General features: G+C 54.1%; 1 protein-coding gene across 1 annotated transcript; it reads right to left on the minus strand.

The window, feature by feature from the left end:
* Positions 1 to 2,499: 2,499 nt before the first annotated feature.
* On the minus strand, positions 2,500 to 12,759 carry LIN28A (lin-28 homolog A). Its single transcript, XM_072355646.1, has 4 exons — positions 12,729 to 12,759; positions 11,838 to 12,016; positions 3,678 to 3,862; positions 2,500 to 2,713 (listed from the first exon to the last, which is right to left on the minus strand). Exons 1-4 carry the CDS (start codon positions 12,757 to 12,759, stop codon positions 2,500 to 2,502), a joined length of 609 nt encoding a protein of 202 aa, XP_072211747.1.
* Positions 12,760 to 12,981: the final 222 nt, after the last annotated feature.

Below are 12,981 nucleotides of genomic sequence, written 5' to 3' on the forward strand. Positions count from 1 at the left end.
TTGCTTTAGGGACAGGGGTGGCTACAGAACTCATATCCCCACACAGAGTTGCAAGGCAGAGTACACAGAGAAGATCCTGTCTCCCTGGTCCAAAACCTATTAGATGCTTTGGCTTTTTAATTTTTAATTTTTTTTACTTTATTTTATTTTTTTTTCCCTCTTACTTTTGTAAACAATAATCAAAGAGAATACTGTGAGAAAGAGGAAAGAGGACAGATTTACAGAGGTATTTACAGATACTAGGCAGCTAGCAGAAAATCACCAACCTATTAAATGGGGCAGGGGGGAAAGGTCCTACACGACTCTTCAGACAGATACAAGAACCAGCGACTGGCGACCAAGGTGGGCCAGCAGTCCCCACTTTGGGACAGAAGCCCAGGGTTAGACACGCAGCCTGGTGTGTTCTATTGCATTTACCCCGTTCAGACAAAAGCAGATCTCCTGAAGTGGGTTAGTCTAAATCTCATCACTAGTCGAGAACTTGAGGTCCTTCCCCCACCCTCCCAAGAAGAGACCACCACCTCACCATAGGAACTACTGGAGCAGGGCAGGTTCAGCTGGAAGCCGCTCTCCAACCCCACAGGCTTCAGGGAAGGGGTAGATTTGGGGCAGAAACAACCCCCAGAGGGGCTGTCAGGTGCAGTGATTGCTGCTGGTGAGGTTGGAGTAGATGCTCTCCATCTGGTCCAGCCTTGCTCCGCATCTAAACCTATATTCTAGTAAAGAACATCAGAAACTGTATACATGTCCTGAGACACCAGCATGGTAAGACCCCTGCACTGGAAGGCTCCAGCCAGCCCCAGGCTGCGGAGCAGAGTGTTGATGGCCCAAAAGAAGGGATGCAGAGCATCCCTCAGCCATCATGAGCCCATGTATGGTGAAAGCCAGGGAGGGAGGAGAGGGATGGAACAGTTGCCCTCCTTGGCCATGAGTTGGGTCCACCTTGGCACCAGGTTTCTTGTACCAGCAGGTCCCAGCTTGGGGACAGGTGAGGCCCCAAAACAATGCTCAGTCTCTCAGCACCCTCCCTGGTTGCTGTCAGTTCTCAATGCATGCCCTGAAAGCCTCATTCTGGCTTTTAGGTCATCATCCCCATGGCATCCTGTGTGGCATCCCAGCCCGCGGGTGATGGGGAATCTGGTACAGGGTGGACAATAGCGTTCCCACGGGGCAGCAGGGAGGGGGCATGTAAACAGGAGAGAGAAATGGAGGACAGTCCTCAAAAACCACAGGGCTGGGAGAAAATCTGGTGTTGGGGAGCCAACGTGGGCTCTAGCAGCTGATCCCTGCCCTGCAGCACTGCCTGGCTTCTCCATCCCTGTTCATGGACCCACAGACCCAAATTCCACCTTAGTCCAGCAGAGAAGGGAAAGAGATTCTATTAATACAGTTAAAAAGAAAACAAAACCCAAACATACCAAAAAACACAACCAAAAAGCTCAACAACATGTCAGTCCACCTAGCGAACATCCAGTGAGGTAGATCTACTCTTCCAATACAAACTTTGTCACGTCTTTGTGCTGTCAGAAAAAACCCTCCTCTCCGTCCAGCACTGGGCTATAGAGGTATTTTATCCCTGAGATTGCTCGAATACCTGAGAAGAAGTTGCAGGAATTAGGTCCTTTCTCTTTCTCTCTCTCTCTCTTTTTTTTTTTTTTTTTTTTTTTTTCTTCTTTTCTTAAAGATTAAAATATACAAAAATACAAAAACTGAATATTTATATAAAAAGCAAAAACAAAACAAAACAAAAAAACCAAAAAACAAAAAACAAGAAACCAAACCAAAGACAACAAACAAACCCAAAGATACGTCATTCACGCACATCCTAGTGCAGCTTTCACTTGGCATTGGCTTTGGCACGGTTGGGGCATCTGGCCCCAGAAGAAGGGCTGTCACTGGAGCCAATAAATAAAGGCAAGGCTGGGGAGGGATAAGGGCAGTCACTGCCACCCCAGGTCCCCGTTTTCCTATACTCCTATACTATGGGAGGCTTAGCCCAGGGAGCTGGTGCAGCGTGGGCAGGAGGAGCAGCACTGTATGTCCCACTTGGGTTTGATCCACGCAGAAGGCTGAGCTCCACCGAGCCATGTGCTGCTCTGTAGGGTAAAGAGTAGCACTCCCAGCCCTGTGTTTCAGAGGTGAGGGGCTGTAGGAGCCACAGGGCCGGCCTGTGGGCATCCCTCCCAGCCCTGCCACCCTCGTCTCTCCCTGCTCTGGCCATGGGGCAGTGAGCAAGGAGCCACCAGAGCCTCCCTGAGCTGTGCCTCCCTGTTCCTCCTCCTAGCTTCCTGGAGAATGAAGATGAACCAATTTATTTATTATATATATATATACATTTTTTTTATCTGGGAGAGGTGTGTTGGATGCTCCCCCTTCTATTTTTGGAGCCATCCCAATTAAAGCTGGGCTTTAAGGAGAATAAAGTTCTGCCCTTATCCCTCCCTGTTTGCCTTGCCAAAGCCTCTCCATCCCGGTGTTAGCCCTCCCCACCACCTGCCATCATTCCCGGGTTTCAGGGAGCAGGGCCGAGCTGTGCATGTCCTCCTCCTCGCGGAAGTAGGCAGGCTTTCCCTGAGAGCTGGGGGACTGCTGAGCTTTGGCTGGGCAGTTGGCGACCATGTGGCTGATGCTCTGGCAGAAGTGGCATTTCTTGGGCTGCGGAGGCAGCTTGCACTCTTTGGCATGGTGGTCCAGCCCTCCGCAGTTGTAGCATCTGCGGGAGGAGGAGAGAGATTCGAGGAGGGGAAACAAAAGGAGAGGACTATCTGGAGCCAGGGGGGACCCTGGGTTTGCTCCCTGCTGGTTTTAGATCTGTCCCAGTGGTGCTGCTAGTACCCAGGAGATGGCAGCAAACCCACGTGCTGGAAACAAGCACACGGGGGTGAAACTGGGGGGCTCACAGCCCTCTGGCACCACTATATTTATGGACCCTGGGTATGTGGATCCTGCATCACAGGTTACCTCGTGGTATGAGCTGCCAGTGCTCGGTGCAACAGGAACAGGCAGAATCTGGTTTTCTAACTCACCAGGAAACCTGAAGTGAGTATCGCTCTTACTTTTCTCTCTCCAGTTCCCTTCCTGCTCATTGAAACCCCCAAACTTTTGAGCATCACTGTTTCCTTTCCATCCCCAATTCGTTTCCAACTGACTGGAAACCCCAAACTCAGGGGTGCAGCCACAGCCTTGACAGGGCGCACAGTCTCTACAGGGACACTGAGATCCCCAGGCAGCAGGGCTGAAGGGTGGCCAAGAACTGGCTCCAGGGTCCAGAGCCTGCCCATAGGAGCCACTGCCAGGACATCCGGTCCTTTCCTCCCCGCAAGCAAGGGTTTCTCTTAGAGAAAATTACCCCTGCCCAGCTCAGCCCACAGCAGCTCCCACACACAAGGGGAGCGTCAGCCTGGGGTGTCCCCGACCTCTGCCCTCTTGCTTCTGTCTCTCTGCCCTTTCCCCACCAAGCTGCATCTGCCACTCATTAAGTGCTGGAGGAAGTGGCTTTCTCAGAGGAAGGGTCGCTGCCCACACTGTGCCCTGCAGCCCCTGGCCAAATGTGGGCAGGACAGGGCAACACGAGGGGTCCCTGACCACACAGCCCCCACCAAAGCCCAGCCCCAGGCAGTTCCTGGCACCCGCAGAGCTCAGAGCCAGCCCTGGATCAGGCCTCATCTGCCCCTTACCGGTCTCCTTTCGATCTGCGTTTCTGCAGGCTCTTGCCCTTGGGTCTCCTCTCACTGCCAATGCAGAAGACACCCCCCGGACCGGTCACCCGGATGGATTCCAAACCTTTGGAGGATTTCTTGAAGGTGAATTCAACGGCTTCACCCTCCTTCAGGCTGCGGAAGCCCTCCATGTGCAGCTTGCTCTGAGGGCAGGAGAGGATGGCAGTCAGTGCTCGCATCCCAGCACACCAGGAGTCTCATCCCATGGTGCCAGGGGTGCTGATGTCCCTCCCCCATAGCCAAGGGAGTGGGCGTCAGGACCAAGCCTGACTGTGCACTTTTCATCTGTTTGATAATGCAGAGATGAGATGGATTAACTAACCCAACAAATGAAGAGCTCTGACCCCAATATCTGCAGGGTTTGCTGCAATATGCTTGCACCCCACACTGCAAACCAGCAGCCCCCTTCTCCCCTTCCAACCCTGCACTGCATCCTGCAAGCTCCCAAAGCTGCAGGGAAATGCAAAAGTTCATTTTGAAGAGACAAAGGGATCTGGAGGCTTTGCACATGCACGTGTATTCCTCCTCTCTTCCCCATCAAGAGGCAGAACAGGAGGGACATGGATGCACGACCAGAAGATTTTGCCCCAAACCACAGCTGAGCCGCAGAGGATGCAGCACACTGGGGTAGGAATTGGGGCCCTCAGGGCAGCGTTTGCTGGTCCCTCCCCGCTGCGCTTTGCAGAACAATAAGGAGCTTTTCTCTGGGGCCCAAAGGTTGCTATTGCCTGTTGTGACACAACACGCCTGTGAGTCTCCTCTGGCCTTAGCTCAACCCAACTCTGTGCTACTTTTGCTTGAGCATCCTTAAAAAGCTGCTGAGCTGGATGCCAAAGTAACCCTAAAGCTCCATCCCTTTATGTGCCCCAGCAATTAAGCTGCTATTTGGCTGTGTCTGCTGGGGGCATCCCCTGTCCCGCTGGGATCACAGCACAGAGCAATGCTGAAAGCAAACCTGGGAGTTCAAAAGGACCTAAGGTGGGAGAAGGTGGAAAAATACACTGCTTTCATAAGACCCATCCATTTCAGCAGAACAACATCACAGGGTGTGGAGGTGCACCCAACATCTCCTGCCCATCCGTGCCATGAGCCAGTGTGCTGAACCAGCGCTGCCACATCCCGAGCAGACATTTGAGCAGAGATTTTGCTCTGCTTCATTAGTGGAAGTCTGACGAGCGTAAGCAAAGAGTTAAGAGGGATTTGCTGTCAGAGGGAGGAGCAGCTCTGTGTCACTGGGCTGGGATTCCCGGCAGAGCGTGGCACTAACATGCGGCCATAGGACTCTGCTTTTATGAATGAAGCATCTCCCATTCATGGGCTGCAAGTTCTGTCACATGGCCGTCCATGCTTCCCACAGGGATGCAATGCAAGCATGGTGCTTGGAAAAGCACACCACTTCCCTCTTCCTTTTCCTCTTCACCCCCCACTCTGTTCAGGATCCACATGGGGACACCTCACATGAAAGCAGAGAGGGAGGAAATTGAGTTTTTGGTGTTTAGGAGTGATTTTACCCAGTACGACCTTGCAGGATGTGCACGCATCTGTGAGCACACGGAGGAACTGGAAATGCAGCAGAGCTTGAGGAACTGCCCCTTTTCCTGCTACTTTTTCCCCGCTTCCTCTCTCAAACCTCCCATGGGGCTTTCTCCACACCAGTCCCTACCACCACATCCTGGAGTCTGGTTCAGGGTGGGAAAAACCCTATGGGCAGTGCCACATCGCCCGTATCTGCTCACCCAAGGGGATGGGGGCAAGGACCCTCCAGATGGAACCACCTATTTTGTCTACTGCCAAAAACAGTGCCAAAACCTGCTCTACAAGGCCTGCCACAGGTGAGTCCCCTGGAAAGCTCAGTGTAACCACAAACATCGCTATCCAGTCCCAGCTCAGCTTCCCCCAGGCTGTGTGTCATGGTGAGGATGCTGAGCATCACCAGGAGGGTAACATGGTTTAGTAAGCACGGTGGTGATGAGCTGATGGTTGGGCTAGATGATCTTAGTAGTCTTTGCCAACCTTAATGATTCTATGAATCTGGGATGCTGGGCATCATCACCAAGAGGCTGCTGAGCACCACCTAAGCAGGAGCCATGTTCAGGGCAAGGAGGAGCTGAGCTCTGCTTGGTGTCACTGGAGGCACTGCTGGAAGCTGGGGGACATGAAGCAGCTGCCTGCCCAGACCTCCATCTCCCGCAGAGATCTCCATCAGCGTGTTTACAGCCCAGCTGTGTTTACACTGCCAGCAATCAAATCTCACAAGCACTCTGCTCCGTGCAATGGGTCAAAGCTGCACCATGGTAAGGGGGACCCTGGCACCATTTCCTGGGTCCCGCTCCTCACCCCCGATCATGATCTCCCTCTTCCCCATCTATCTCCCCAGCGTTGCTGCATTGTGGCTGACAAGGAAGAGGAGGACTGGAGCCAAAGCTGCCGCAACATGATGGGGAAGCTATTTATTTTCCAGCAGCGAGTGAGGATGACAACTGCCTCCTCAGCCCCCGGCCCCCTCCGCCAAAAGGCCAAAGGAAACGCCCTCTCCCTGGGGAAGGAGGGGGGCAGCGGCCAGGGCACCCCAGCTCTCCCCCCGCTGCGGCCTTTTGAAGTGAGCTGCGAGTGGCTGGTGGTCCCTGCGCATCCCCTGCCCCCTTCCCAAAACACACACATTGCTGGCATTCCTCTGTTATCAGATAGGTAATCAAACTGCAGCCCATTGAATTAGCTGCATACCTCCTGCATCTGAAAGGAAGGGGCCCAGAGCCCCTGTCCCACACCACACACAAAGCGGGAGCCTTCCCAGGCCTCCACACCCCTCCCTCCCCAAAAAATAAAGAGAGGAAGGGGGGCCCAAGAGAGAGCTGGGGATGCTGGCGAGGGGGGGCGTAGGGGAGGGCCTGGGCTGGGAGCCACCGGGGCTGGCCAGCGAGAACAAAGGGCTGGCCGTGCTCATGCCGGCCAAATTCCAGGAGTTCCAGGCCACGGCGGGGGGAGGAAGCGTGGCTGGCATGGACACGGCCTCACTGACCCTCTTCACTGGCTATGGGGCCTAGCAGTCCCTCTGCTGCGCTGTGGTTGCCCTCCTGAGCTCCACTGTGCCCCACACACACTGGCATGGTTTGGGGGCCAGGGTTTGGGGTCTGGGGTTGGTCTTGGGGAGGTGGTTTTGGTGGGGAGTGTGTGGAGTGACCCCCGGCTCTCAAACAAAAAGCGTTTGGAACAAAACTGTGTTTTGAAGCACAAGTACCAATGGGGTTCTGCTTGTTGTCAGTAGGATTCAGAGTTAAATGGTAGGACAAGGAGCAGCAGCAGAACTAACACTGCCTGTCCCCACTCCCTGCAGTGCCAGGCAGCCCCACTGTGGGCCCTTCACCCGTGCCAAACCCCACCACCATTATTTAATGCAGACAAAGCCACTGGACCAGCAGCTGAGCACTGCCCACTGCCCCAGTGCACCCCACACCCCCATTCCGCTCATTTCCCCTTCCCCACCTGCACCTCCCACCTCTTCCTCTCATCCCACAAACTCCCCGTTGTCCCTTTGGGGTTACAGCATCCCAAACCCAACACTGCTCCCCAGGCAGCGGCAGCAGCTCTGCGGCAGCCCTGGTTTTGCCCCCACTCTGCTGGGTGCTGGAGGGGCTTGTCTGGCCCCAGGGTCACCATTGTCCCTGCGGCCTCCCCAGTGTGACACAAGGGGACGTTTATTCCAGCCGGCCCTGGCCACTCAATCAAACCATCTTTGTGTCCAGAGGGGCCTCAGGAGGAGCGGCTGCTGCACCTCGCCCTTATCTGTGTGGGGAACTGCTTTGCTTTAAACTCTGAAATCTCTGGGCAAACAAGCCCGGGTGGGATGCTGCGTTAGGAGCAGCTCTGGTGCTGAGCTGACCAGGCAATTGGGGCAGCCCATTCCCGTGTTTCCCCAGTCTGGGTTTGGCAGAGAGCAGATCCTTCCTCACTCCTGTGCCAGGGGGAGCAGAGGGCTTGCACTCACCCACTTTGGGCTAATGATTGCCCAGTCTAGGCTGGCACAGCAGCGATTCCTACCTGGAATTCCCTCTTCCCAAATCCCACAGCAAATCTTTTCACAGTGCTGCAGCTTTGGGGCAGAACAGGGAGCATCTGCCTGCAGCTCAACGCTGGTGCCAATGTTGGGTAGATGCTGGAAAGAAGAGATGCTGCAGGGATGGGGGAACACAGCTCAGTGAGCACCAAAACATCACTGGGGCTTTTCAGGCTCTGTATTGCTGCTCAGTTTCCTCAAAGTAAATCCAAAATAAAGCCATTTTCTTGCCAAAAGAATCTGGCATTCTCTTCATTTTCCACTATAACCAAGTAAAATTAAACACCAGCTTAATTTTGGCTAAAACAACCCATTCACTAACAGTCACCTGCCCTAAATCCATATTTCCACTCACTTTTACCAGCACAGGGTTGCCAAAATTATGCTCGTCCCACGTGAGGGGAGGGGGCAGCAGCAGTGGCCACACAGAGGGCAATTAGGATCAGCTGCTGCATATTAATTTCATACTCCCATGTTGGAGCACGTCCAGGAGCGCAGCACCTTCCCTTGGTGAGAGCGGCTCCATCCAGATTATTTTAAGGACTAAATAAATTCGGGGGGGTTGAGGTTAGAAATGGTGGAGCTGGGGGTGGCCGGGGATGGGGCTCAGAGAATGGCAGAAATCCCATTCATTTGGACCATTTTCTCTTGCAGACCATGTAAGGGTTTTTTTGTTGTTGTTGTTGTTTTTTCTTTCCCTCTCCCTGCCATCACCCCGGGAGTTCAGAGCAGCGGATGGGGGAAGGGAGGTGCCTGCAGCCAACAGTTAATCTTTAGACAGAGACAGGAGGCTTTTTTTGTGTGTGTGCATCTTGAGGGAGGTTTCAGGGCTGGGATAAAGCCGCTCTCATTCACGATTTGCCGTCTGACAGACACGGCATTCCCAGCAATTCCCATTCCCAGGATGCAGCAGAGCATTTTGTGATGCAGTTTGATCCCTGCGCTCATTAAAAAGAAAATAATAATAATAAAAATAGAAATAAAATAATAATAAAAACAAAACAAACAACAAAGGGATTGCTCACTCCTCCCCTCCCCCCCCCCCCCCCCAGAAAGCAGAGAGGCCAAAGTGCATCTCTGCCCCATGGAGCCCTTCCAAGGGGATGCACCCCATCCCGCAGCTCCCTCCTGCACCCACAGGAACATCTTAAACCAGACTGGAAAACTGAGATTTTTATGCCCCCCACTTTCATAGGCATCTGATGTGCTGCCCCTTCCCTTTCCTATGGGGCTGCATCCTGCCCCACAGTTCAGCCCTGTAAAGGCAGAACCCCTCTCTCCAGGGAGAACTCTCCTGTGTGTGCCTTTGCAGGAACTCTGGAATGGAGCTGCTCTCCAACACGTGCTTTTCTTCAAACCTCCCATCATGCTCACTTCCCATCAGTCCTGGCTGTGCTCCATGGCACCAGCCCGGGGTGCCCTCATGGAACCTACAGTGGAAGGGCAGCTGATGTGCCCCTCTGTCCTGTTCCCCACAACCTTCAGTGGGGATGGAGCCCACTGTGGGGCTCCTGGAGCTGATGGCACTTGGGTGACCACAGCCCCCTGCCTGGGCATAACGTGATGGCCATGTCCTGGCCACATCTCTGGTATGGCCCACTTGTCACCAAGATGGCAAAAAATGAACTCTTACAGCACCCCTGAGGCTCAGCTGTGCCCAGCAAGATCTCCATGCCAAAAATCATGAAAAGGAGCAAAACCACCCAACACTCTCACTTCTAATCAAGGATTTCAGCTTGTTAGGTTGGATAAACACTCTGAGACACAGAGCTGAGATGCAGAAAGGTACGAGGCAGGGAGAAGCCCCATCCCCTCTGCTCCCAGCCAAGGCTGTGGGGCAGCGCACTGGGCTCTGGGGATGCTGGAATGGGGCATGCAGATTTTCCCCTTTCTCATCCAAGCAGCATTGCGAGCCCAGGACAGCAGCCCCCAAATGAATCCATCTCCAGTGTCCAGGGGAGGCATTTTAACCCAAATGCCTCATTTTGAGCTCACAATGAGAGGGAAAGGCAGCCCTGAAGGAGCCCTGTTAGTCTCCTGTCCTGCCGAGATTTTAATCTCTTTGTGATCAGATAAAGGGGGAGAGAGATGGAGACGCGCTCCCCGCAGAGCAGGGCTATTCAGACCTGGTTCCTGTAATAAAGTGATTTAATAGATCTAAAGAGGCCAATTCCCTTCTTTCTCCCACAATTACTTCCTGTGGGTCATCATTCACATATGTAAATGAAGAGGGCACGGCTCTGGGGGGCTCTGGTTGTTGTACCCCAATGGTTGGGTGGAAGCACCAAGCTGGGTGCTGGTTGCAGCACCCTGACCCCATACTGGCTTTTGCCCTTTAGGGTCTGACCTGCTCTCCCTGGGTGCTGAGCAGGGTCGAGGTGATGCTGGCAATGCTCCGCAGTGGGACAGTCCCAGTTGGCTTCACCGCAGGAAAGCAGTGACTTTAAGCCAAGAGCAAATGGAGTAGTGATGGAAACGCTGCATCAACCCCAAATGGCTTTACTGCGGGTGGCTGCACGCGCCAGGAACATTCAGGCTCTGCTGCATACATCTGGGCAGTGGGAATCACACACCCGCTCTGGGCTCCCCAATGCCACCTCATACCCTAAATTGTCCAGTGCTTGCTGCCTTCTAAGCACACCAAACTCTGCTCTGGTCTCCAACAAATGGGGAGCGCCAGGAGGACACCCTGTTCATCCTCTTTTCCTGCAGGAATGTGAGCGAGAGCAATCAGGAAACCAGACTGTCTGGGGGCAATAAAGACTGAGAAGAGGGGCAGGAGGGAGGCTCCCCCCCACTGACACAGCGCTGACATGCAAAGACCCATTTGCTGCCCCTGGGTTGCACCTGGAGCTCGGCATTCCCTGGCAGGTTTGGAGACCTCAGACCCAAATCCAACAGCACTTCTGCACAGTGGCTTCTACAAATAAGGGGTTTGGTTCTCCCCTATCCCTCTGGTTGCCAAGGGAGGGCTGGGAGGCCCTCAGGATCCAACTCCAGCACCATCACTCCATCCCCATCCTGCCTCCAACCAAATGCACAAAACCACCTGAGTTTGCTCCAAAGACATCCTTATCCCCCGTGCTCATACTGCTTCCCCCTCTCATACTGCTTTCTGGAGGAGCAGAAGCCCAGGTTCAGTGCACAGCCCAGTTGCCAAGCACCCAGCACTGAACTGTATCTCCCTCCCAGCACTGCCCCCATGGCCCCAGTCCAAACTCCATCCCCAGTCCCATTTCCCCAACCCATGTGAGTTCCCACTGGGGCTGGATCCATTCCCCACCTCTGAAGTGGCTTTGAGCAGCCACAACCCAAAGCTGCAGTTTCCCTTGGTGCGGGACACCAGTGAGATACGCATGGGTCAAACCCGGACACAAGACCACAGTTACAGTATGGAAACCATAGAGGCACATGCGTGACCCCGTGTGCTTTGTGTCACACAGGATGAAGTGCAGCCCCAACCCACTGACAGTTAACTGGGCACATAGCAGTGGGACTTTGCCCCCCAAAACGCAGCAGAGGAATCAAGCGCATGTCATCACATTACGGGTGGTTTTGTTTCCCTGCTTCCCAGGGGTGAGCATCCCAGGGCTCACGTGGACTGAACCCCCACCCTTTGAGGATGAGATGGGGAAAGCCCCATCTTGCATGGGGCACTGAGCACCCTATATGAGGCAGTGAGGGAAACACAGCTCTTTCCCCTTTCCCTCCCTGGGGTGAGCAGCATCCCTGCTCCACTGTGCCCTATGTACCCCTTTTTCCACCGAATGGGCACCTGCTCCTCTGTACCCAGCCCTCCAAAGAGCTCCCCAGTGAACCACGATGAGAAAATTAAATGATCCCAAGAATCAGTTTACGGGGTTGCTCCCTGGAAAGCAATCCAAGGGCTGCACTGCCCTTCTTTACCCTCCTCTCACAAACATGGGGGATCCCATCACCCCCAGGACACCAATTTGGGATGGCAGTAGCAACGGTCCCCACAGTGCCAGCGGCATGGAGATCTGCAGGGCAGAATGCTGGGGCTGCACCCCACCGCCTCCAACCCCAAACCAGCTGCAGCATACCTGGTGCACGAAGACATCGACGGGTGAGTCCAGCGTCGCGCCTCCCTTGGCCGTCATGGAGAGGAAGCCGAAGCCCATGCGGACGTTGAACCACTTACAGATGCCGGAGCCATGCAGGGGTTGGGAATCATTCTCGGCTTTAGGTGAATCTCCAGCCAGCTCCTCGCCCGGCTTCGCACCTGGGGAGAAAGCCAGCGAGCACCTGAGTGGGGCTGGGGGGGGTCCCACACCCCTCTGCCCCCCAGGGAAGGAACAGAAAGATCCCAAGTTTGGGTCCTGCTGGATGGGAAAGGCAAAAAAATGACCGCGGTGACCCACAAGCGGCGATCCGCTGCGCCCACGTGTGCGCGTGTGGGATCGCAGGGGGACTGCAGTGAGAGCGGGGGTGGGAGCGCTGGGGCCGTTCTCCAGTCCAAAGTGTTTAAGAAAAAAACAAATAAATACCTAAATAAAAATTAAAAAAAGGATAATAATTTAAAACTAATCCAAATAAAGCAGCCCAAAGTGCATCAGTAGGAAAAAAAAATAATCAAAGACGGTGTTTTTTTGTTTTTTTGTTTTTTTAAGAAAAACGAAAGGATAAAGGGAAAAAAAAAAAAAAAACGGAAAAACTCCCCCAAAACACCGACTCGACCCTCCTTCCCCAGCACGCCGCGCTGCGATGAGGATTCCCCGCAGCACCGGGAGCTCTGCTCCCCACTGACCCCAGCCCGACAGCCCTCAGCTCCTGCGCTCAGTCCGGGGCTGGGCTGGAAAAAATTCCCCCCACGCCGGGCCCGGGGCACAGCGGGGCACAGCGAGGCTGGGGGGGTCCCAGACCCCCGTCGGGCTCTGCCGCCGTTATTAATAATCGCGGAGCCGAGGAGGGCTGCGACAATAATATAACTTAACCTGCAAACTGCTGGTTGGAAACAGACCCCATCCCGACACTCGCTTGCAAATTCCGAGTTGTGGCTGTTACCGCCTCCTCCCTCCTCCTCCTCGGCCAGCTTTGAGGGTATCAGCCCAAAAAAAAAAAAAAAAAAAAAAAAAAGGCAACGAAAAAAAAAAGCAACAAAAAAGGCCGGCTTAGACCCCGACGGGAGGGAGCCGGGAGAGGTTTGACTCCATCTTCACTCCAACAATAGGGGTGGGAGGGAGCGGG

Source organism: Excalfactoria chinensis, chromosome 22 (genome assembly GCF_039878825.1).
Source record: "Excalfactoria chinensis isolate bCotChi1 chromosome 22, bCotChi1.hap2, whole genome shotgun sequence".
Lineage (NCBI taxonomy): Eukaryota > Metazoa > Chordata > Aves > Galliformes > Phasianidae > Excalfactoria > Excalfactoria chinensis.